Consider the following 26,551-nt stretch of genomic DNA (forward strand, 5'->3'; position numbering starts at 1 on the left):
CGGCCCGGCCCGGCCCGGCCCGGCTCGGCTCGGCTCGGCTCGGCTCGGCTCGGTCAGCCCAACCTGGCCCGGCTCAGTTCGGCTTGGCTCAGTTCGGCTCAGTTCAGCCCGACCTGGCTCGGCTCAGCTCGGTCCAGCCCAGCCCGGCCCATCCGCGCCCTGCTGCCCCCGCTCTGCACGACGCCCTGCCGGGCCGGGGTGCGGGTGCGGGTGCGGAGCCCCCCGGGGCGCGGGCCGAGCTGTCGCCCCGGGGCCCCCCGTCACCCCCCGTCCCCGCGGCCGCCGGCTCCGCCGGAGCCTTTTGTTTCCGCTGATTCCTCGCGCGGCGGCGGGAGCCGGCGTGGAGCCCGCTCCGAGCGGCACGGTCACGCCTGCCGCGGCCTCCGCTTCGGGCGCAGGGTCTCGCCCGCGCTGAAATCGGCAGCGCCGCGCCGGAGAGGCTCCCGGCCCGCAGCGGGTCCCGGGGCCGCGGTGCGCTGGCAGCGCGCGGTGCCCCGCGCCCGGCCGGGCCCCGCTGCAGCTGCTCGCGACCTCCCGGCTGCTGGGAGGCTGCAGCCCCGCGCCGCAGCCGCTCGCCTTCCCCTCCGCCCCGGCCCATCGCGCCTCTCCCGCTGCTCGTGCTCGTGAAGGAAATTTTTGCGAAATAAGCCAAAYGCCACCGATTTCGTGGCCGAGCCCGGGTAGGCCCGTGCCATCGCGGAGGATGCGAGCCGCCACGGTTGTGTTTATGGCGTGTTAGCACGGATGTCCAATTATCGTCTTTTCTATTTCAACGTTAACCATTTTGCTGCTGCGAAAAGCAGGCAAGGGGGAGGGTGAGGCGGGAGGATCCGCGGGGGCTCCGGACGGAGCGCGCGGCGGGAGCAGGTGCTGCTGCGAGGGAGGCATCGCTTCCCTCTTCTCCGGCCTCACCTGGAGCCCGAAGACCGAAGGGCCAAACCGGAGCCCCGGGGGTCTCCGGCCGCGCGAGGGCCGTGCCCAGCGCCGCTGCCCTGCGCTCGCTGCCGCTCCTCCCCAGAGCTAAAATAAAATCGTGACCATTTAAGGTGAACAGGAGACTTGCCGTGGACCTCAGCGGAGCAGGCGTTAACCCCTTCCCACGGCCGAGCCCGGCTTGCGCCTCGCGCTCCCTTCGCGCGGCTCGCAGTCACTTCGGAGGGGCAGCGCCGGCGGGACGGCGCGGGAGGGGGGCAGGCCGGGCCCGTCCCGCGCCGCCTCGCCGCTCTCCTTTTACACTAAGTGCCTTTGTGTGGGCTACGCTAATCCACTTTGGAAACGGATTAACCTAAATTTCACGTAGCGTCGAACAGACGCGTCCGCGCGGGCGGAGGAGCGGCGGAGCCGYGGGGCAGCGGCGCGGGCCCGACCCCCGGCGGGGTCGCTGCAGCCGCGAGCGGGGTCTGGAGGGGGCTGCCGCCAGCAGGAGCCGGGAAAGCTTTCCAAAGCTCCTCGCGAAGTTCCCCTCGCGTGGGTATTTTTGGATTCAAATTATCTAGGGGGAAATAACTGGCAATTAGATAGGGAATCAGTAATAGTAATTTATCAAGCTGTCAGGAAGAGGGGTAAGTGCCTTACGGGACTGCGTTTAGAAAAACAAAAACCATAATAAACCAGTACTACTGTTATTATATAATATATATAATACATATCAAATGCATTATTTATAAGTCGCTTCCCTCCCTCTCTCCTTGCAATGCGTTCGTTACTTSCAATCCCTGCAAATAATTTCACGTGGATACACAAACCAGGCCGTGCAGAAAGCCGGGGGCTCCGCGGCGGGCTGCGCTCCCCGGAGCAGGCAGCCAGCGGGGCCCTCGAGCTCGCACTACGTCCTCACCAGCTCCCTGCCCTAACTTCATAGCTGACCGTTTCGCAGTCTCTCTGCATACAAGATAACATACGAGATAATATAACATCTCTAAGAGTGTACTAACAATACCCTGACCTAATCTATCCTACTTTCATACAGCAAAGCTCTACAAGAACTAGGAGAACTCCTGTCAAACGCAGGAACAAACTGCATTTAAGCCACTTTATAGAAGCTTAATCGAATAGATACGCTGTTGATTAATGTAGGCACAGCGATCTAGCGGCGAGAGCAAGGGGCTGGACAGCGGAAGGATCCTGGCTATCACTGACTCACGGGCGACCTTGTGCAAGTCACTTGATGTTCTTGTGCCTCTGAAAAGTAGGTTAAATAACAAATAGGACCTACTGCATTTGATCCTCCGTGACCATCAAGCCCTACTGGATAATAAGCATTAAAAATGCAAACCTTTTATGAGTGAGGCCAGCAAGGAAGGCAGGGCAAAAGGGGCAGCCGTGTAGAAGAAAGTTGCTGAAGGACAACCACAGTCACGAGGGATAAGGAGGATGCTTGGTTTTGAACAACACTGCATTTTAATTTATCTGGCATGCAGAGCACAGTCAGGAAGMAAAGACTTGGGAAACTTTACTCTAGACCAGATTTGTTGTGGGTTGAGGGCTGTATTCCCGCTTCATCTTGGTCGCTCTTCCCATAGAAGTACCAGTTGTTAGCACCTGGCACATGCATGAGTAAAGGCTTTTTTCCCCAGGAGCCAAGACCAAGGGATGAAAAGGAAATGCAGCTTCATGCTTCAGGGGTACACCACTCACTACCAAATAAAGTAGCGGAGAAGGAATTGAGCCTGTGGATGGAAACTGCCTTCCTCTGGGGTGCTGGAATCGGGCGCTTGAAGGGACAGGACACTGAGAGCCAACCGCGCGATCACGTGCAGCTCCGTCTCCTGCCATTTTTTGCCTGAGCGTTAGCACGCAGCACCAGCAGGGATGTCTGCATTGTGTTCGAGACCGAGAACGACTCCCGCAGCTTCTCTCTTGGACACCCCCATCAGCATTGACTAAATCTAAACATAAAACCCATTCAAGGTGAGCTTTTTAGCCCATCTCAAGGCATGCTGTTTTTCAGAATTCAGCTTTGGGAGTAAAACCGGCTCCTCAGAGATGCACGCTCATTTTGTGCGCGCAAGTCTCACGATTTGGGGCTTAAGTGAAGGGTCTGTGCAACCAAGCAAGGTGCAAGGCTATGCAGCTTTAACTGTGGCAGAAACAAAAGCAAGAACACGAGTCAAGGTTAAAAAGCTGAACCACACAGATTCATCTTCCATAATAACGGAAATCATTAATAATAGTTCGCGCTCTCCAAGCAGTTGCCATCCGAGCTCTTGAAGAGCTTTATTAGTGAGYGAGACCTCAGAACTCTCTCTAAGGTATTATCCCCCTTTTGCAGGGAGAAGGCAATTAAGAAAGAGCCATTTGTGTGACTTGATCAAAGTCAACATGCAGCCTGTCAGTAACTGAGTTTGTGAGACAACGGAGAAAACCTTGCTGCTGTGAACTGTTTCACACATATGGGATAAATTTAACTGGATCCACGAGACTATTCCATGGATAGTATATCATAGGATAAAGGCAATAAATGTTTTTGTAATTCTCCAGCACGGCCCTTTACAGATGAGCGATTCCTCTTGAAATGTCTCATAGCCTCACTACATGGGACCAAAATCAAAACTTTATTTCCAGTTCTACTGGAAAAAGCTACCTGCAATGTTTATTATCCTACAGGGAATAGGCAGCATCTCTCCTCACAAAATATGCACAACACTCRGGGAAAAAATCGTGAATTAAAAAAAAAAAGTGATTTCTGGCCATATTCATTCACTATTCTCAGAAACAGGCTAAAGCCCTGCTCGCAGGCTGGTCGGACGGCACAGCTAGCTGCGGCACGCGGGGACCAGGTGTACGCGGTGTGGGGCGCTCGCTCGTAGATACCCATGGTGCTATTTAGTGATAGCACTTGATTTAACACCTCCTTTCTTACATAAAATAGCATGTGCTTCTCCCGGTAACTGCAAACAGTCAGGACGTCGGCATCACGTTGYGCGCAGAGGGCGAGAGCCGCTGCCAGCCCGAGGGCCGGTCTCAGACTGGTCTGCTTGCATCGAGCACGCGCTGCGATATTACAAAGCTTACCTTAGTGCATCCACACTGGGAAAAATACTGAAAGGTCTACAAAGTTGGAAATAAAAGCTCTTCAGTTTTTAATATCTGTGAACTTCACAGTTAATTAAAATAACAAAAATGAGCTGACATTTGCTGAAAGCAAGCCATTCGGAGAAGTCAAAACTAGGCTAAATGGCCTGATCATCTGACCCCCTGCATCTCGTGAGCCATTAAGGCCAAGAATGAAAGTTTTGCTGAACTGTCTCTGGCAGTTAAGAGTGAGAAGAAAAGCAGCAAACGTAAAGAACGCGGCTGTGACAGCCRGAGCCGCTCCTCCTCCTGCCACTCCACACATGCAACTTATACAAGTAGTTTTGCCTGGCCAAAGTCTGTCATTTGGGACGTAATTTAAATTTATCACCAAAAAAMCACTTTTGCCAATACAAGCTGCATCTCCACTAGAGGGCTTCGCTGATACAGATACAGGAGCGAGCCTTTGTTGCACAGATTAATTCTGTATTTCAAATAGTTACGTCCATACCGATYTCAGTAATTTGTATTTAGCTGAACAGAATATTATGGCAAGGTAGGACATTTGGACTGCAAAGCACAAAAGTTGGAGATTCTGCCTCTTCCCTAGGAATTCGTTTCCATGGATATTCACTTTCCCTGTGCTAAAAGTGTGTTATTTCTAATTTGAATTTTTCTAACTTCGGCCTTTAGACCTTTTTCCCTGTTTGTTATTTGACAGTTATTATTAAACTTGTGTTAGTGACCTTGAGGTACAAGCAACCTCTACGTTACAACCTCTGTAATCAAATTATCTGTAAAACCGCCTCTGCGGCAGAGACCCGGCTCTGCCAGTGTCTCCCTGCAAGGTGCCGCTCCAGCCCCAGAGGCATCCCTGGCGGCACCTCTCCGCACCCCAGCAGCTTTTCAAAGTCCTTTTAAAGACAGCCTCTCGACCCAGATGAAGCATCTCAGTTTTGGTCTTACCATTACCAAACAGAGCTAAAAACGACCTCCCTCCTCCTGCCACTGTCCGTCTCTGTACGCTGAGCGGTGGCGATAACCCTTGCATACCGCAGCACAGCACGTAACTGGCAATTCAGGGAATTTTTCTAGTGCTCCGAAATGTATTAAAAGTTAACATCGGCTAACAAAAATCTTCCCAAGCCAAAGAAAGGACTTGTGAAGGGAAGTTGTCTTGACTTGTTGATTTAGAGGTGTTTATTTCTGGAGATGCTTAACGCCCTCTTTAATTACTAATGGACTAGGAAGTAGCTTCTCATCCTCATGTGATACAAACGCATCATCTTGCTTCCTTCCAAATACAGTGCAGAAATACTGAACTGCATGCTTTGCCTTCTCTGCACATCCATGAACAAATTTATCACCTTAACTAGTAATGGCTTACACCATTGATAGGATTTCCTCTGTTCTACCTATGAACTTTCTTCTTGTCCTCAGTATTTCTAGCCAGAGTTCTAGTTCTCTTTTAAAATTTTCTGCTTGTTTTCATTCATGACTTTCTATTTTTAACGGCTGCCTTCAATTTGCCAATGGCAGATGAACTTTTAGCACTGGAACATGCTGCCCAGAGAGGTTGCAGAGTCTGCTTCTCTGGAGATATTCAAAACCCGCCTGGATGCGATCCTGTGCGACGTGCTCTAGGTGACCCTGCTGAGCAGGGSGGTTGGATTAGATGATCTCCAGAGGTCCCTGCCAACCKCAACCATTTGTGATTCTGTGATTTTGGGTAAAAGTGTTTACTTTCTTTGTGGTGGAATCCAACAGGATTCCTCTTAAAGAACGACCTGTTTTCATCCACATCCCTCTGTCTTAATTTCCACCCCCAGCAATTCCTCTGATTTTTCCACATCTAGGATATCTAACACTTTTGAAACTCTTAAGTGTATGTACATTACTGGTTGTGATCACTGGTCCCCAGCCAGCCCTCAGTCCTACAGTTTATTCTTCTTTATCCATCATGATGAGACCTGAAATAGCACTATCTCATGCTTAGCATCCTTTTATATTGGAAAGGTATTATTGTGCTTTTTAGAAACTCTAGCAATGTTTCACTGGTGACTGCATGAAACATCCAGTGTTGCTCCCCCAAACCGTTGCCCCCCATAAAACACGGAAAGGGCAGAGATGCGGCAGTACGGGTGAGCTGACGGGGTATGCACACCAAAGAGACAACCCAGATGGGCGTAATATTCGAGCCAATTCAGGCTCCAAATCAAAGAAAGAGCAGTGAGGAATGTTCAAAGAATCTTATTAGTAGCATCAACTAAAGTCCTGTCACTATACAATCTAGAATGAAAATAAAAYGTATGCTTATGGTGTTAGGACAAACAAATTAGTTCTCAGAATATGAAGTATAAGCAAACCATGAGGTGAGGAAATGAAATCTCATGAAAATCCAGCCACTTCTCACTGACAAAACCTACACTTCTCAAAGCGGAGCTGATCTGTTGCTCTCTGAAAGATAATTAATGGTGAGTGGGTGTGGAGAGTAATTCATAAAATTAGCAGACTTTTCACATTTAGAATCATCTTATTTCCAAATATTATTAATTGGATATTTTTCCAGGCTTCAATGCAATATCCATATCTGAGTCTCAGAACCGAATAACCTGTAAGTTTTCACTAATTTAACTGATTTTCTAAAGCAAATTTAGATATTTCAAGGCACTGTTATTTGTAGACAATTACTGACTTTAATTAATCTGACTCTAGCTGCTACATTCTAAAATAAAAAGTGTCTACACACGTTGGGGCCGTGAAAAGGGTGCCTTGTTTTTAATTCAAAGCTCTTGTCACTTTGGTTAAAGAATGTATCTGTTGGCCAGAGAGGYTAGAAGAAGGCTTATTTAGGGTAAAATGTACTCCCCCCCGCTAATTTCCTTGCCTTTGGAACTTAAGTGGCTTCCTCTCATGGTTTGGGGGTTTAGTTTTGTACCTTTTAACAGTATGTAACTTGCATCTATCTTTCAGAGTAACTCAGCCTTTCTTCTTATCACACTATTTATCAGCATTTAACTTAGAATAATGTCAAAAATAATACTCTGAAATGACACTTAWTTTTTAATGATTGAGTAAATACAGTGCTAACGGCAGCAAAGGGATGAAAGGCCTGCCCAGAGCCACGCAGCCCAGCAGTAGCCCCTAGCCCGGTAGYTTTATCATGTACAGCTCTTTCTTCACTATGGACCTGAACAGCTAAATCCGGATCCTGCTCAACAGCTGCCAGCTCTGCTAGGTTTGGTTCTGGCCTTCCGGACTGTGTAAACCACAAACAGGAGACTGAAATCCCATTCTCGCTAGTGAAGGACTCCGAAAATGAAAATCTAGCAGTCTCATCAGATTTTTAAAATGTGTCCCAGGACATTTGCTAGACTGAATCCGCACCGGTTTTAGCCGTCCTGGTGGCACTAGGGGCCTCTGAGACACCTGTGTGAGCAAGCACAGGTGGACCAGGGAGAAGGCAGGGTTGARGGAAGGGGACTTCATATTGCAAACCAGCCTCCTCGGTCACAAGGACCTCTGAGCTCCCCAACCCCGCAGCGGAGCCTTGATCCCAACCAGTGTTAAACAATGTCAACTCCCGGTGACACCGATGGCACCTGAAGCCTCCCCTCCCAGGCTGCACCTTCATTTTGCATAAGATATTTCTGGAAAACATGTTCCTATTTTGAAAATTGCTTCACATCCATGCACTTTCACACACTCCACTTTTACACTGAAGCGAATGGAAGCGTGGAGTGGGTGATGAGTGCTGGACAAGGCCCTGTCCTTCTCCACCATTTATAAGTCAGTGTAGCAAATCCATAGCAACAAGAAAAAAGCTCGTATTATTTCACATCCAACAGCAGCTCCTGCCATTCACTGATGATGTGACCTTCTGTCACCAGCCACTGAAGCAAYCTTTGAAAATGTTTCTGTATCATTTAGACCTGGTTATTCAGCCCTAGACTATATGTGCCAAGGTAGCAGCAACATCTCCAGAGCAGAGAGTGAGTCTGGCATTTCAGTGCAGGGATTTGTTCTTTTAAAATCTTCATATTCTATCAGCCACTGTACACAAGGCCTCAGTGGAAATCATGCTGAACAGTGTGGCGTGAAAAATAAATCCAAGCATGAGTTTGAATAAGACAGAAAAGATTGTCTGGAAGATGACTGCAATAAACTTGAATACCCGATCATTTAAAAATGCTAATATTTATTATTTGAAAATGAGGTGGAAGGATCATTATAGATAAACATCAAATATCTTCTTTTCATTCCTTTTTGCTGCTAGATTGAAAAGGTCAGAAGTTCAGAGGATACTTTAATGCCTCAGTAGACACCCTGAAATATGGCTAATTCTGCACTATGTGGAAAGGGTAAGGGGCCTGATTTTTCTCACATATATGAGAATTGGTATAAAATTGGAACGAAAGAAGACTCATACCCTAGAAGCCTCTGCATGTTCTAGTGAACCCAATTTAAGTGGCATGGGTCATAGTCATTTTTAGTCATGCCAGAATAAATGCACAGACTTCAAAAAATACATTGATCTTCACTGATGTGAGAAAATAATTTGATTCTCTTGTCCTCTGACTACTTTCATATAATATGGTGATTTGCTCTCTGAGCTCTCTAAGTTCTGCTGGAATGCTTCATTTTATGAAGAACCATGTAAAAAGCTCCTCACTTTACTGTTTTTTTGTCCCTAAGTGCAGATAAAATGCTTTCTCTAAGGTTCTTCTGCCTATGCTTCCTTTTGGAGACACTGTTGCCCTAATACTAACAGCACTATTAAATTATAGTTACATGCACGTTTTTTTCCTGGATAATGAAGTTAAAAGGCCACTTTGGCACAAATTCATTCATTGTTACCCCAAATGATGCAAGTTCTTCCTGGTGTTGCTGTATACAAATAATTGTTTTTGGCAAAAGCCAAGTAGAATACAAGTCAGTTGCTTAATTTATTTCTATTAACACCATCAAATATCGCTGTAGTGCAAGGCAGTAAGGTGGCATGGTGGTAAAGCTGAACTAGAAAGGAACCAGTATCTTTTTTTTTTTTAATTGTGATGTATACAGAACATGCAATATATATTTGTGCGTAAAAAACATCAAAAAGATGGAGATATTTTCTTCTTGTTTTTACATTAGTAGCAAAAATCTGAATTATTTCTATCTTTGGAGGACTTCTGAGGTTTTAAATACCTGAAACCACAGCTGCAGCACCCTAACCCTACAGTTATGTATCCTCGTTCCCTTGCTGGGAAGAGGGAGAACAGTRGCATGTACTTCACAGTCAGTGGTCTCCAAAGACCTCCAGAATGCTCTGGGAAAAATAGAATAGTATGGTGATGTTTCCAGGGTAGGATATAAGGAAAGCAAAAAATAGCAGGGAAGTGCTTGGTGGAGGAAATTGAAGCTTGTTATTGGTATTATTATGCGAATAGGGAACAGAACAYGTTTTGAGCTATGCTGAACAGACAATCCCTGTCTACATTCCCCTTTTTCTTCACATAGACTGCAGAATTAACAGCTTCAGGTACAGATACAGCTGCTTTAGGAGCTTGGTAGCTGTCTCCCCAAAGGAAGTCAGGGAGTGTCCTTGGATCTCAGAACGGATGGCACCTCAGTTGCACTGAATGTTGTCCAAGGGTTTTAACCACCTGTATCCTCTTAAGACTGTCATTACACCCAGCTCTGACAGAAAGCTTTCATGCTTCAGAAGTCTGAACAGTAGARCTGATCTTTTGTTATTCTGCTCCCAGGAATCTCACTGGAGTTTCAGTAATATATTGAAGGGCAAATTTTACTTCTGCCAAATATTTTTTTCCCTTGGCTGCTACAGCTTGAAAAGCTTAGAAAGCTGCAYTGCAACATACCAAAGAGAGATTAGCAGAAGGAAAACTTTAGAGGCAGGGAAACAAAATCAAGCAGTTTGATTTATGATCTAAACCAACAACTGCTGGTTGTCTCAGCTGGTCCCCTCTTGTATTCTTGATGGCATATGCTTCTATTGCAATCTTAGCTAGCTGCAAGAGCACTCTTGTTAGCAATTCATTATATCTCTCTAGCTAGCGATAGATCAGTGCAAACTTCTAAAACAAAACTGAGGCTACACACTTCTCAAGTCTCTAAATTACCAAAGCAAACTTCTTAAAAAAAAGCATCCCTAAACTTCCAGCTTCAAAACTCAGATTCTGTACTTAAATCTAGCTTTCAAAGTATTTTTCATTATGAAAATAATATCAAACTGCAAGTCTAGTTTTCTACCTGTAATTTGGATTCAGGAGTTTAATTAAGCTTCATTATACATTTCTCTTGAACTGAGCTTTGGAGCCAAGAGGAACTGACCTATCAGTAGAAAAGGCATAAATGGTAAACAGAAAACCTCTCCCACTGCCTTTTATGTATGCTTCAAACTTAACTTATCCTCAAATACTGAAAAGAAAGGTTAGCATTCATGGCCCACTAAATCCTTAACCTCAGAGAAGACAAGGTTGATGGTTAATGGTACATATAGTGGTAAGTTTTGTAATCTCAACACTTCCCTGCGAGGAGTTGCACCAAGACTCAGCAAACACTTCACATAAGCCAAAGACAGTCAGAAAATGTTAGCTTTTGATCATATTTAAGCCAAAGTGGCTTTGAAGGAGCAATCAGATACCAGGAAGYACTCTATCCATTTATTCCATGTATCCAGCATCAGGCCATCCATTTCCCAGTCAAGCTGTTCATTTTCAGAGGCAGTATCTGAGAAAACTGGATTTGTCTCCATGGAGCTGTCCATAGTTCTACATCAGAACCCAAATCTGAATATAAAACTTTCCAAATCACAGTTTTTCACATCTTAAAACCTATAGTATAATCTATTGTACATAAAGCCTTAAACTCACTCATGCATCCAATATATACAAAAGAAAAAAAGCCCAAAATACAGAAGCATCAAGAAGGCTTTACTAGTGAAATGATCGACTGTTCTGTATCTACCTCTTCAGCTCATGACAGCAAACCCGACCTGGCATTTTACACCCCAGCACTGGATTCTCTAACAAACGTCCCTAAAAGTTGCCAGTAGATTAAAAAATCTATCCATGGATACAACTTCACAGTTCAAGCTATCAACAGTGTTTCTCACCTCTACATAATGCACATATAGTTTCTCTTATTTTTGCAACTAGCAGTGATGTAYGAGATCAGATTCAGGTTTCCGTGTGCTGGAGAGAAAATCCAACAATGGGTTTCAGTGATGATTTGTGGGGAGCAAGTATAACATACTTTTCTTTTTATAGTCCGTTTCCATGGTGCACAGAGGTTCCCATAGCTAATTCTGCAGCTGCAGAACTTCAGAAAATCCCATAGCCTGGGTATAACCATGTAGCAGTCTGCTCCTGCCATTCCAAAATTAAAATCCAGTGGYGTAATATTGTCACCAAACAACTGAGCTTTCTCCTGTCATGACACAAGAATGGAGAATGGCTCCAACTGAACTTCCTCAAGCTGCCACTGAGCAACTGAAGCCATGTCTAGGTTTCAGACCCTATCTGTTAAAGCTCCCAGGCAACTAGGAGGAAGCAAAGAAAGAAATTCCTGTATACCATCTTTATTTTTAAAACAATTTCTTACAGGAACCCTATGTCTAAAGAACATGCAGACACTTATAAACAACAGCTGCATCAACTACATCACTGCTCCTCTCCATCGACCTGATTCTGAAGGAGCCCAAGTGTCAGAGGTTTTCTGCCCTCCTAACTTCCACATAGCAACACCAACTGTACTTGTGTAAAGCCTGACTTGCCTGTAAAACTAGACATTTCCAAAATGATCCTCTGAAAATCAGACATGCCAAACATCAGTTACTCCCTTTACCCTTCAGCATGGGCAGAAACCTGCTGTGCACCTTGCACTGCTCTGTGCCAGGACAGCAACTCACCTGTTCCTGTGAATTCATTACGCGCAGCTTCATTTGCTTCAGATAAGTAGAGGTGAGAGGCATGTTGTAGTCAATGATCCCAGAAACCAAAGAGGAAGGTGGTTCGCTCTCTGAAGAACAGAAGAAAAACTTCATTTAGATATGGGCATGTGGAAGCACAAACCTATGATGTATTATCATAATCAATTAAATAYATGTATTTAGAAGCACTTAAAATACCTAAATAGAATTGGTGCCTGCTGAGCTAAGATTCTTATAAGGGCATGAACCCACCAAGAACATAATTACAGAACAGGTGTTGAGATGTTGTTTTGTGACATAAAAGCATTACTGTCAACCTGTGGAAAAGACTCCATATAAAATACATTTTTTTTAGTCTACCAAACTAAAATATCACTGAGGAAGAAACCAAGTCTTACCAAAGGTCTCAGATTCACTTCTGTGCAAATGGGATTTATGCAGAGCTTGATGAGCAAGTATATATTTTCAGCTTGCAGTCTTGCCAGTTTTGCTGGGCATTACCTCAGGTAGGAGTGAACAGTAAGGCAGCTTATTAAGTATCCCTATCTGGTGATGAAGATTATTTTTAACACCCTCATTAAAACAAAAACTTATTTTTTTAAATCTTTAATTTAAATGGTTCCTGTTGATTCCTCTGGATGCATCATATTGAGCTCTAGAGATCGCTCTAGAGTCAGACCACCGCTGCAGATCATTTTTGCTAGCCAGACTAGAAGAGTTCCAACAAAGCAAATCCTGAATGGTTTTTCTAAGTTCTCAATGATTGTCACTTTTGCTTTCATCATGGTGGCGCTTGCTACTTCTCCACGTAAGACACAAGGACTGCTAGAATTATTTATTCTAACATTGAATTCAGAGGCTCATGCAATGTGTGTGGTCAAGAGGATCGTTGCCATTTCCCACTGGAAAGAACGCTGGCTAAAAGAAAGATTTTTGCCTTCAGTACAGGAGTTTGCAAGTGAGGGGCAATAATCCAGCCCTCCCGCATACTGTGAAGGGACRCATGTCAGTCCAGTGGAAAGTGAACCTAAGCAGCGGTGGACAGGGAAAAAGGATTTCCAGGAGCTGAAGGTGAAATGATGGTAGGAGGTTTTCATTCCTGTCCTGAATCTCACTGTCTGGCTTGCATTTTCTGGGGTCATTGATTTCACAGACACCTTTGACACAGTGCCTTTAAAAAAAGAGCCTTCACAAAATGTTTTACAGCACCTTGGAAAACCCGTAACATGAAACTAATGGACCTATTTTTCAGAAATGCTGAATATCAAAAAATCCCAGTGAAAATCAGTAGACCTGAAGAATCTTCACACCTCTGAAGGTAAATCTATCACGCCTCATTAAGAAATGACCCGAACCAAAAACATATTGTCTATAGCTGATATTTTTTGCAAATCTTCTGCATCAAGAGCCTAGGTAAGGCCCATAGAACTAAAATGTTTAGTCCTACGCATCTGAAGCATTCTTGTATCTGGATACAGAAAAGGATGGCCATTAGCTCAGCCAAATATGAAGATGTAAAGCTTTTAGGAATCTCGTAAACTCAGGAATCCCCTAAACTAATTCTTCCTCTGTTTTCTCGTGGCTGTATATCACTTCTCTCTGTCATGTTTTGGCCTATAGATTAAGAGCACTTCCATGTCTCTAYGAAATAAGCACACAAAATAACCCATTATTCTGCTGTGAAAAGATGTTATTTTGTGGCAAATAGATGCTAAAATCCCAGTGCAAGGAGTGCTTCCAATAGCCTGGTCCTGCACCAAGGGAGGAAAAAACTCCCATGAACAAAAATTGCCACAACTTTGCCAAATTTGATGAAAAGCAATTCAGTCCATCCTAAAGATCAAATRAATAAATAACCAGTGGGAGATCAGAAGGAATTAAGCCACATTAATGAATCAATGAAATCTTTGACTGCACTGGGGTCTATGCAGTAACACAAGTTGATATCCAAGTGGATTTTTTCTAAAAGACTATTTCCTACCGAGTGATGACAGAAGTTAGAAACTTCCACTTGTTCCAGAGCTTGAGCTGGAAATGGCAAACTGCAAGTCTGAAAAGCACTCCACAGTGCTTATTTTGCAGCTACTGGTCACCAAAGCAAGTCCAAATTGAAAGAAGAGAACACAGAATATAAAAGGGAAGATCTACTCAGTACACTGACGTCTGTGAAACCTGCTGTGTCTTGGCTGACCTAGAGGTATTCATCTTCTGCATGCCAAGCGTATCTCTCAAGGAATTACTAAGCTCAGCTGTAGGAAAAACAGATGCAAGTGCAGAGTGAGGGTGTACATGTATCGCATGTATGCAGTGTGTGCAATCATCTTACCACCATAACAGCCTTTCTTATTGCCCCAAATAAGAAGGTTGCACRGACTGTCAGGAAAAAGGATCTTGTTCAAATAACTCTCTACTGTCCTGAGGCTCTGAATCTGCTTCTGTATGTCTTCCACCCCTCTGTAATCTCATCCCACAGTGGGACAGGGATGGAGCTGGACTATGTGACTATGTTGCAACTAGCGTGCATCACTCTATGTTTTGGCAGGACCTGATCTATACCACACAGCAAAATGTATGGGGATGAAGTTAAGAACTGAGATTGAGGCTGAACATCAGAAAGAGCTCCTGGGCAGCAAGATCTGTTAAGTTGAAATCCCCCAGGAATGTGATGCAAGCTCTGCCACCTGGAACAATTACAAGCATCTGCACAACGCACTACAAGTATATGCCAAGAGTAATTCTCTGCTGAAGGATGAACTGGACGGTCCAAATGATTCTTTCTCTTCCTCACTGTATTCTTTGCAATGCCAGAAATGCATATTAGCGCTTTTCTTAAAGAATGTGTTTGCTTCAACTAGCCCACCTCTTCTATCGTAACTTGTAAGAAATCACGTATAAATATTAGGAGGATTCCTTCATGATCTTTTTACCTTTGTTTTACTGAAATTAAAAAGAGCCTTGATTAATTTATGAATTCAGATAAATTAATAAGATCATTCACTAATAAGGAGTGAAAAAGTTTATGACAGCGATGTCAGCAATAGGATAAGATTAATCTTCAGCTGAACCTCAAAGCTGTTTCCTGGGGTTTTCCATTTTTTTTACATGTAAGAAAGCAAGAAGTCTCTCTCTTAACTTTCCTGATGATGTATACAAGGGAAGTGAGTCAATAATGATAAACATTCATCTCTCCAAAGACCTCTGATTCTGTAAAATGGAATGGCTCAAGCACAGACAAACCTTAGGATCTGTACTGTGTGACCTTTCAAGGTGTCAGTGTAAGAAAGAATATTTGCATATTATCCTCATATTATCTCTGCTACCTTGGTTGAGGATGAATGAAAATTCAGCTGTTGTGGCTTCTAACCAGCAATCCATGCCACTTAAGATGAAGCACAGCCTCCTTCCTGACACCCAGAAAAGCAAGCTACCCCCTTTGTGACCTTCAGTGGTTCCCATTTCCAGGATAAAAAAAAAGTTGCTAGCAGCTTCTCATGGAAATCTCTTTCTCTGTAAAATATGGCAGTAAACATGGCACATCAAGAATCTAGAAAGGTCTGAAAAGCAGGATTCAAAAAGAACCAAAAAARRRGKTWWTWAAMCMAAARAACAAGTCTTCATCTATATAAAATTACTGCTGCAAAGAAAAATGAAGCAATCTTTGCTCCAGGTCCATGGTGGGTAGGATAAGCAGCAATGGGCTCAAATGCAGCAAAAGATTCAGATCAGATAATAGGAAAACTTTCTAGTGTAGGGATAGTGAAAACCTACACAGGTTGGCTGGGGTCACCCACATTTGAGTCTTTAAGAATAGTCTGAGAAAGCATTTGCTAAGAATAACAAAGACAGAACTGATCTTTCCTTGAGCACAGGAGTGGATAGGATGAGTCTTTTGGACCTCTAAGGAGCTGTGGTTCTATGCTATGGTTGGTGTCCTGCCATCTTCCACTTAATAGTTAAGCACTGTAGAAATGAATGAGGCTCAACAGAAAAAGCTAAACATGCTCAGATGGGGGTAAGAACAAATTAGATGAACTTTGATACTTAGATTCTGCCCAAAACTATCCTGGCATAAATCTAGTATAATCCCTTTAGCAACAACCAATTCACAGGGAATTTGTGTAACTGCAAGAGATAAGAACATGAGCCTAGAAAACCAAAGACATATTTTTAAGCTAACTGGAAGAGAATGAAAACTTTTGTTTTAAAGGGCCTTGGGGACTCCACAGGAACAATCTACATCTTACACAGCAAAAGGAGGCTACAGCAATGATTTACCTCATTTTTTAAAAGTTAACTATATCATATGCCCCACATGTTGGAAATATAGATGAAACACTCAGGCAGAATGGTTTAAAATAAAGCAGTTTCAATCCTAATTCCATGCGTATATCATTCTGCTGGAATTAGTCCTAATTTAATAATAGTGTTGAGATCACTGTAAAGTCCAATGTTGTTCAAAGTTTCAATAAGCGAGATAATTTGCTTTTTTATGAATTATGTTGGTGCCCTGCAGGATTTGATGTCAGATATGTTTAATTAGGGATTTTTCTGATCACAAACGAAGTGTGTTGAGATTTGTTTAATGGACAAGAGAAGTAGAAACAGATGAGAATGATTCATGTTTTTTCATCCTACTGAATTATATTTTACCTACCTAGGTTTCTGTACTGATCTCTATTAGTGAAATTAGACACACTTTCCCAGTAAAAGTTGCCTTATCTAATGAACTCTATGCATTTTCAAGGGTATATAGTCACCATTTATGCGCTATTCAGAGCAGAAAGGTATTCTTGTCTTTCCATTCCTGAYGGATAAGAAGCAGGAATTTTTGTAAATTTTTTTTCTTTCCTGTTTGGTTTATTTTTAAGAGAGTTGGTAAGAGGGAAAGCTTTATGAAAAAAAATTATTTACACTTTGCTCAGGATGACCAGACCTCAGCTCTGATCATGATTTCCCACAGACTACTCTGGGGAGAATATTCAGCACCTCGAGTGTTATGAGCTCCACCCGAGCACAGAGGAGCGCAGTGTTTGCAGGGGAGGCATGGCAGACTCGGGGGGCTGCGGACCGAGGGGAGTCCCTGCAGGAACAATGACCTTTTCTATTAAATGCCTCCTGAAAGGGGATTCCACCACCCYTGTGAGCTCTAAGGCGGATGACTACTGGTGCCAGGCATTGGCAAAGGGCTGTGTCTCGGGCTGAGCCAAAAGGCGACAGCCGCGTAGGTCCAACCCTCGTCCCGCTGCCCTTCCGACCCACTGATCTGACTGTTACATCCACAGTCTAACCAGGTCACTCGTGACAGATGCGGCACGGTCAGTGTAAGGGTCAGTTTTGCTCACAGTGAAGCCAAAGCCCCAAATTTCTCTTGACCTACTCTGAAAGAAGGATCAGGCCCTTAAGAGGCAGAATGGGAGAGTGCTGCAGTAATGGAGCTTAGGCTAATAAATGTCACATATGATTATTTGACTATTTGGGAGAGTTTCTAAAAAATATACCAAGCACAAAGCATTTCACTAACTAGCTATGGAAAACTGGCACACATAATCCACTTAAATGAAACCTCTAGGCTGTCCACAGGCCTGCTCCTAGTAGTAAACAGTTGGAAATTGGAATTTAATAGTAGAAATTTCCTATTGTTGGGTCCTTTGTTCATTTAACTCTGCTTCTCTGCTTGATAATTCTGCTTTTCTGCTGTAACAGTTCTGAAATATTCTAACTTTCTGCAATTTGTTTATATATTTTTTAAAAAGCATTTTTGTTGAGGGAAAATTCTCAGGGTTAGTTTGATGCTTTGCATTTGATAAGTTTACAATTCAGAAAAAAAAAGGAAAGGGCATTATCTTTAACCATTTACTCTAGCAGAAAACTTGGTCACATCTTAGGCACTGTTGATATCTTTAACACCTAAGAGCTGCAGATCAGTTCAGTTTACAAAAGAACCATAATGAGCTAAATACCCTAGTTGCCATGATAATTAGTTGTATACACAGACATAATGTAACTTTGATTACCCCCACACTTTCTGTTATCCAAAATAGGATCATGTCGTACATGTCTATTAATTATTGCAAATTACTTCTTTATCAGAAACTTGAGTTATTCAGACGTAGTCATTTTCTTTCATTACAAAAATCATAGTTTAAAGGAAAAGCTTCAGGACACATTTTCCCAGTCACCCACATAAAATTGTGAGTTGATTGCAGACCTGCAATATTTTTGACCCAAGCTTTGTTATGTTGCACTGGAGAAGGTGCAYGCAGAAGTGAAGCTGTATGCTCAGAAACAAAATTAGACTAATCAGCCCATTTCCATTCTCTGAGTTGAGAAAATAGGCTGCTTAAACAGTGATGAATAAATCAAAATTTTAAAATTATTTCAGCTTTGCTACAGAAKTGCATTAGAACTAACACAGGTTAGGAAAACCATTTGGTAAAGACATATCTCATTAATGAGACAGTATCCTGATAGCTCTCCAGTGCTATCACTCTGATATGAAATGCTTAGTCAGCTCTGCTAGGAGAGTTCACATGCCTTTACCTTTGGGCTCCAGTCCGTTGGAGTTGAAATGCATCCTCTTCTGGCATTCAGTGCAGCTCATCAGGAACCTGGTCACAGCTTCTCTTGGAAGGAAAGCGTAGGTTTCTGCAATCTAGGGAAACAAGGAGATGGCTGTATATCCTGGGGAAGAGAGAATGCCTAACAGAGAACCGGGCAGGGTGCACAGGAGACCACAGGCACGGTCCCACTTCACCTTACTCAGCGCAGGGAAAAGCATCAATAACGTCCAGCAAAGCAACCCACTCCTTTTAGGCCTAGTCCTGTGACGTGCACTGAATCCCTTTCTTTGGAGCAGCTGCTGGTGGGGAATGTTTTTTGGAGAGTGACGGGCATGTCACAGAGCAGCAGAGACCAAAATGAAAAGTTCAAGGTCTCTCGACTTCCTGTGTAGGCCCTGCTTCGCAGAACCTCCYTTCTGTTCCTCCTAGGAAGTCTGAGAACCGCGAAGCTATGAACGTGTAAGATTCAAAGAAGAAAGTAAGGTCTCTTCAGTTCTGTTTTCACTGTTAATTACCATCACACCAATAACCTGAAGAATCCATTAATCTTTTCTAAGGGCAGGGCACTTCTTCCCACAATGGCAATCAATTATTGTTAATAATACCTTGCATTTCTGTGACATATTTTATCTAGGGAACTGTAAACGTTTTTACAAACAGTAATGAATTAAGTCTCCCTGAACCTTTGCGAGACAGGCAAGTGTTATTTGTGTTTTACAGATGAGGAAAAGCTAAGGATAATTTTTTTAAAACTTGGATGCTTGAACTTAAGTACGATATCCAGACCTAAGTATCTGAATAATGTGCCTGGCTATCATGGAGTCCTACTATTCTGGTTAGTTCTTGTCAGCAGCAACTTCGTAGCACTTCTGGAAACCAAGTCTACATTATTTGGAGAAGGGAAGAGGCAATCTTAATGTAAAGATTTTTTAAAGCCATAGGGGACCATCAAATCATTTAGTCTGACCTTCTGTATAGTACAAGTCAGGGAATTTCACCCAGGTTCTCCTGCAGCCCAATAACTTGTGGTTTGCCTAAAACATCTTCCAGGAAGACATCTGGTCTTAATTGGAAGACATTAAGAGCTGGAGAGTCTACCTCTTTCTTACTTTGGGAGTTGGTTCCTACGGTTAATCACCCATCCTGTTTGGCCTAAGTGACTTGTCCTAGCACAACGGATCCCAAACCAAGGGCCATGACCCCAATAGGGGTCACAGCACTTACAAGTGGGGTCATAAAGCAAACAGAAATTCAATTGTTTGTGCCAGTCTTCAGGGTTGCGAGCCCAGACATGGGTCTCATAACTGGAAGGAAGGCTGCAATCAGAAACCCTTTAGAGCAACTGCCTAGTGATTGGGGCAGAACCAGGCAGGCAGCCCAGAAAGACYTGATTCCCTCTTCTCTGGCCACTGGACATTATCCCAGCACCTTATTTTATTAACAAAAAATAATAATAAAAACCCACATAAATTCCAAGCATTTTTCTAACCCACAGGAAAGCCAGAAGAGCGAAGTTTAAGCTTGTTAAAAAGAAGAAAAAAATGTTGTAGAAGTCTGATGGGGCAAAGGGCAGAGGACTTGCTTGATAATGGCTAAAACAGAGCTCTGTGAGCTAAAGTTGTTGTGGGAGAGAGACGTTTATCTCCACTGAGCGGCAGCATAGTCCCAATTTTACATGCAGACTAATGTCAGATGGGTAGAAAGTTCAGACAGGGACCTTGTCCCAGCAATTCAAATGGAGGATGCAGTGCCTGGTCCTCATGGGATTTTCCTTCTATTTAGGCACAGCCCCATCTAGCTCTGTTTTGGCTTAGTGGCTGCCCAGCCCAGCTCTTGCCTCTCAAGGCATCTGTGAGATATTTATCCATGCTGAAGCATTAGGAACTCCCCACAGAAGCACTGCAATTCAAGGGCCTGAAAATTGCTGGCAGCAAACGTGATACTCTGGATTTGCATAGAACTGTCCCTGAGCATTACCTGCAGGACTGACACCAGCTTTCCTGTCTCTTTTACTCTAGCAGGCCCATAGTGTCTGCTGCAAATGCTCAGCTAATTTTAGTGATACAGTTGTTATTTCTCAGCTGATTTGATGCTCTGCAGAGCAGACAGCCTCCTTGATGAGTTATCTCCCATCCAAATTCCCTTTCTGATTGCCTCCCTCTGGAGGTCATGGACAAGGGCAAACTCTCCAGTGCCTCTCTAATCAGAAATGGTGGAGAAAGAGAGAGAGAGAGAAGGAAAAAAAAAACAGCAGGGGACACTGAATCTTCTGGAGTTGACCATCCAGCAGAATCCCTTTGTGCACTAAGGCCATGCTCACCCGGAGCTGTGTGCGCTATGCAGTATTTCACCTTCCAGATCTGGCTGCAAATGTGTTCCAGGGAGATGGGGCATGCGAGAGGACAGATAGTCAGCGTCCTGCCAGGTCAGAAGGGGATACTCATTGCTAATGTGATGATCTCAGCTCAAGAGGGAGTCTGAGGGGTGGAGCATGAAGCTATCTGACTGCTGTTAGCAGGCCTGGGAAAACAGACGGATCCAGCCTGCTCCCCTGAGGCTGTGCAGTGCACAGATTAGTACTCCAGAGAGCTGAATTGAAGGAATTAGGGGAGGGTGAGAGTGGTCTGCTGGGGAAATGAGCGGAAAGTTTCTGAATTGTGGTCATGCTGGTGGAGCTGCCCTCCCTAATTATAAAGAGGTCACCTGCCTCTGGCCAGGGAGAATCAGTGTGTGCAGCAAGCCGCTGGTCCTGCGCTGTGCGGCAGGGGCACGAGCCGAGTGCACACAGCTCAGCGTGGTGACACGAGATGTGCACACAGAGCTCTGCTCCCCAGCGGGGATGCCAGCACGAGCAGGGGACCGCAGGGCGCTGGGCTGCACCTCGGGCGCTCAGTCAGCGTGCAGAGCCYGTGGCCGGGTCCAGGGATACGAGCGCAGAGCAGACTCCACCCCTGGAGGGAYGCAGGCAGCACACCAAGCCCTGCATAATCTCCGGCATCATTGCGGAGACCAGGGCAGCCTGCACAGACCTCTCAGAGATGATGTATACACCAGAGACACAAGCTGCCAGCCAGCCACTTCTGTCTCCAAGCGACCCAGACCTTAGGGCTGTGGGATTCGAGAGAGTAGCTTGGTTTTGGACAGTAAATTCAGCTCTTCCTGTAAGAGAAGTAGAGCCCAAATATTTGCATCAAAGTGCTATGCAGAGTCAGGAGAAACAGCAAGCTCCCTGGAGAAGCACACTTCAAGCTAAATTATTCCTGACCTAACTAGAGTGGTTTCAGGATGGATAGAGCTGGTYCTCAGCATCCTTGTAGCACCTGGCAAGACTTAGCTCTGCTACTGCCTCCATTTTGTAGCTGAGGAAACAGAGCCATGGGCTGCCAAGATTAGCCACACAGCAGATCGGAGCTGGGGAAGAGTGGCAGGGCTCTGGCCATGCCTCAGTCCCCATTTCTGGCTACTCCTGCTCTTCAAGGATCAGGCGAGACATTTCCCTCCGGCTGAGGAAGACAGGGAGGCAGATGGCACAGAGCAGAGAGCACAAGGGATCGGGTAAACATCCCCTCTCACATCAGTAATACTGAGCCCTTCTCTTTTTTCCCAGGCATGTTCAGTTGTCTTTGCATGATTCATTTGGTCTTTCCTAAGTAGCCGTACTGTTGTACTGCTGCTGCGACCTTGTTTCCCGTCTCCCGAGCGCAGCTGCTGTGCCTTTAAACAACTCTTTTCTCACGCCTCCTCACACAGGCAAGCCGGCTTTCCTTCGCGTTCAGCCGCTGCTCCCGCGAGCAAGCGGCACCGCCGTCTACCTGTGCRTCCCCCCAGGAAGCCCCCGGCCAGTCCCCAGGGCTGCCGGCCTGGAGGCCTCTTCCCTTCGCACCCCATGCCCTTGCCGTCTGGGGAATACAAAGAAGGAGTCTCACCGCTCGGTAGGTTTTCTTCTGCCCCGCATGTTTGGGTGCTTTGCCTGGCTCGGATGAGCTCTCCACATGCATTGAGTATATGATGTCAAAGAAATCTTCCACCACAGCAACGCGTTTCAGAGAGATGCCCTCAGGCTCCGACAGTCCATCTGCCCCCTACAACAGTGCAGGCAAGTTGAGTTAGTATCAGTGCTGGGTGACAGGGGTGATGAGAGCGGCCTGGGGCTAGTGTGGTTGGAGGGGGCACAGGCACAATGTTCCAGCCCTGAACTGCCTGGAGCACATAGGATGTGGGGGATAAATTAAACAGTGCTCCAGGGAGGCTCCTGCTGTAGCCAGGGCAGTGGCGGCTGCTGCTGTTCTGCTGCTAAAGCTGCCAGTGAAACTGGGCCAGGAACAAAAACAAGGGAAGAGTGGAGTCTTAACCAATTGAGAAATTCAATTTTCATAATTTGGAATGATCTCACTAGGCTGGGAATAAGCAGAGGAAACTCTCTGGGCCTGCACATGATATTAAACCATCCTGGGAACCCCTGAGATGTGCATGTGCATGTGTGGGGCACACTAGCTGGATGCAGCCCCCACAGACTCAGACCAATTAGCTGGGCAAGATTTCACAGTAACGCCAGGCTAAGGCCCTGAAGGAACAAGACTGAATCGCTCTCCTTCCCTGCACTGACCTTTGCAAGGCGCCCTCCCTCTCGCCTGCACGCAGCGCAGCCGAGCCCCAGCAGCGGCGGCACAGCTCTTTGTGTGTTCGGATGTGCGGGGAGCAGGAGGCTGTAATTCTGCCACACGGCAGTGGTGACAGACTGGTGGGAGTGGGAAGTGTGGTGAGGAGCGCTCCTCTTATCTGACTGGCAGGAATGGTGTCAGCTCACACTGGCAGGCCATGCCAAGAGAAGAGGAGGCATCCTTTGGTACCCGGCAGCTGCTAATGTCGCTCCTGCACACAGCACCAGAACAGGGAGTGCTAACGGGGGACAGTCGCCGTCTTGGCTAGAGCGCAGTACCAAGCAAGGGCCAGGTTTCAGAGAAGGTCATTTAGCTCGYTCCTTGAAAAAAATGCCATTGTTGCACAGACAGGTGTATATATATATGTATATATAAATACATATATATACACATACATGACACCTCCCTTCRAGGCATACTTTTCAAAAAGAGATGCATGAATGCAGTCCTGGCTGTACACACAATGCTGCTGAGTGGCATCCTGCACAAACTATCTTTTAATGTGCATTTACACATCCGTGAAGGCAGGCAGAGGTCTGCACGCAAAATAAATATTCAATCTCCTAAACTTTTTTGTTGTTATTCGTAATTGGGCTGTGTATATACTGATACACTACATAGATGGAATAAATGCTGTTCTTAAGTCACCAKCCCAGAGACTCTCAAAAATCACGTCACGCAGAGGGATGGCCTTCTGCTAAAGACTACCCAGTGTACTGGGAAGCAGCGTTTTGACATAAAACACTGCCTGTTAAAGATGCCTCCTTAGCCCAATTTCAGAATAGAGACTGTCCATAGATGCTGACTGCAGCGGGACGGATAGGTGTGCGTACCCGGGACACCGGCACTGAGGCAAAGCACCTCCCTAGGGAGCCCTGAGCCTTATATAAAGGTGGCTGCAACAAAGAGAATATTGAGCAAGATCACGGGGGGGATCACGGCAGCGATGAGGTGGGGGCGGCCGGGAAACTTTGCCTGAGGGAATGTTCCTGAGGAATACAGATCTAATTTCTTCTGTCATTGTTTGGGGAGTTTCACTTTAATCCAGGGCACGGGTATTCCCCTGCCAAGGAGGAGTGGGCATTAGGAGGCTTCCTACTGACCAATAATCCTCAGAGCAGRGTTGAAATGAGGATAATTACGGAAACAGGACAAAGGAAAATGCATCATGAGAAAAGCACAGCCAGATGCAAGCAAAGCCCTCGAAATAAAGCTTGTAACCAACACCATATGCAAACCACTATTTCCAGGACTATCCCAACCAACTCGCAAATTCCCTCATCCTTGCATTGCTAGTGGTATCTCTACGGCTTYTCTGCTTGTTCATAGCACTGGCTTCTTCTCCATCCCCTCCAGCAGCGGGAGGCAGGAGCTGCCCCTCGACAGCCCACTCYCCGCTGAGCCCGTCCCCGTGCTCCTCGCCGGCTCTCCATCCGCGCCAGGCTCTGCCTCCTCTCCCTGGGACAACTGCTTAGCTCTGGGGAGCAGGTGGGATGCAAGCAGTAGCAAAGTCACTGGATATAAGACGCTGCATCAAGTCTGCACTTCTAGGATTAGGGAGGTTTATAACTGGCAATATAACCAAACATTGACCTAGGATTTAAGAGGACATACGCACTATAGACTACCTCTCCGAAGGCCTACGCCCCTCTCCTCCCTCCACTCCCAGCAATGCTCTCAAGGGTTCAAGGCATGAGTCAGAGACCAAAACATCACAGAATGGCTTAAAAACCATTAGGTTTAAAAAGCAATAAAAATTCAGTTGGGAAGAAGAAGGRTGAGTGTAAGGGATGCTCTTTACTCCCTTCTGGTGTTGGGCGTGCTTTGGAAGTCRTCTGCCCCCGGAAGGTGTAAAAGGAGCAAAAGTCAGCCTCAAAATAAAAATTTGGAAAGCTGGCACCGTTTCCGCTCGCTTGGGAGAGGCTGCCATCTCCTTACAGGCATTCGGTACGTCTCCAYGCTCGCCTGTCTCCCTCCCCTTTCTCGCCCTGTCTCCTCCTTTCCGTCCCCAGCCTGTCCCGCATCCATCTGCCCTGCAGCTCTCGCTCCCTTCTCCCAGCCGCTCCCGGCTTCCCAGCTATCTTTAGCCTCCTCCTGCTCCTCTCGGCCTCTTTTTCTCCGCGTTTCCCCGTCAGGTCTCTTTGTTTTTCTCAGTCTCCTCCTATCCCACAGTGCTCTGCCTGCCTCCTCCTCGCACTTCGCCAGCCCCTCCGGAGCCCGTGACCTCCCCGTCAGCCTCCTGCAGCTGCCACCTTCCAGCCCCGCGCGCCGCCCGAACCGCTCGCCCCTCCGCACGGCCCTGCGCCTCCCCTCAGCTCCCGTCCCCCCCGGAGCCTCCCTGCTGCAGGTCGCCGTTGTTTTCTGCTTTCAGGCGACACCGCGCTCCTTCTAGCAGAAAACAAGCAGAGGAGGCGGCTGTCCCGAGCGGGGGCAACCTCACCGCCGCACACGGGCGYGCGCGACGGGGCGGACGGCCCGGCTGAGGACGGCAGGGAAAGCGCACGAGCGTGMAGCCAGGCACCCCGGGACGAGGCGAGACCGCGGCGAACCCCGCGGCAACATTCAGCATCGCAGGCCGGCGTCGGCAGCGCCCGCCCCGCTTCGCGCCACGGCCCTGCCCCGACGCCTTCGTCCTCCCCGGATCCCCCCGCCTCGCCGTCCCCGCGCCCCCAGCTGCAGGCCCTAGCTGCCATTCCCGCGCCGCCCTCGCCCCCGGGCACGCGTTCCCCTGCCGTCCCCCGGGGCCTGCCGCGGCCGGCCGCCGCCGCCACCGCCTTCCCCCCCCCCGGCGTGGGCTCTGCCTCCCCTCGCCCTCCTCTCGGCACCCGCGCCCTCCCTCATGGGCCACCCGGCCCGCTTCCTCCCTCAGGGAGCCGGCGCCGGGGGGGGGAAGGCCCGGGAAGAAGGCCCGGGAAATGGAGGGGAAGGGGGTCGCAGGACTCCCCGGGGCGGCGGGGCGCCCGCGCCGAGCTGCGTCCCGCCGGGGCCGTGCCCCGCTCCGGGAACGGCCGCGCGTCCCCTTCCCCGCCGCCCAGCGCCGTCCCTCGTCGCTGGCCGCCGGCGCTAATGGCCGCTGAAGAGGCTGCAGCGGCGGCCGGGGCGACATCTGCGGCGGCGGCGGCGGCGGCCTCCCCACGGCACGCGGGCGGCGGGGGGAAGGACGGGGACCCTCCTGCCTCCCCCTCTCCCCCCCGCGACCCTCCCGGCCGGGTTTAAAAGCCCTGCTGGAACCACCAGCGCCTCTTCGTCAGGCAGGTAATGAGGGTAACCATGGAAACGCGGCAGAGGAAGTGTATTCTGCAGGAGACGTTAATCCGCGCTCCCTCGAGCTGGGACAGCCTGACTTTTCATTCTCGCGCAGTAATTAGATACCAGCTGTC

The 26,551-nt window shown here is 46.8% G+C and overlaps 1 protein-coding gene across 1 annotated transcript in view; it reads right to left on the bottom strand.

Moving 5' to 3' along the window:
• NOL4L (nucleolar protein 4 like) overlaps positions 1 to 26,551 on the bottom strand; it is a 65,510-nt gene that overhangs the window by 29,442 nt on the left and 9,517 nt on the right. The window contains exons 2-5 of the mRNA XM_085318244.1: positions 23,295 to 23,382; positions 22,437 to 22,592; positions 18,491 to 18,602; positions 11,930 to 12,039 (exon numbers count right to left, since the gene is read on the bottom strand). Coding sequence (XP_085174370.1) covers positions 11,930 to 12,039; positions 18,491 to 18,602; positions 22,437 to 22,592; positions 23,295 to 23,382 — 466 coding nt within the window. The remainder of the gene's footprint in view (positions 1 to 11,929; positions 12,040 to 18,490; positions 18,603 to 22,436; positions 22,593 to 23,294; positions 23,383 to 26,551) is intronic.

This window comes from Rhea americana, unplaced genomic scaffold, assembly GCF_003343005.1.
Source record: "Rhea americana isolate MKP2758 unplaced genomic scaffold, rheAme1 scaffold_529, whole genome shotgun sequence".
Classification (NCBI taxonomy): domain Eukaryota; kingdom Metazoa; phylum Chordata; class Aves; order Rheiformes; family Rheidae; genus Rhea; species Rhea americana.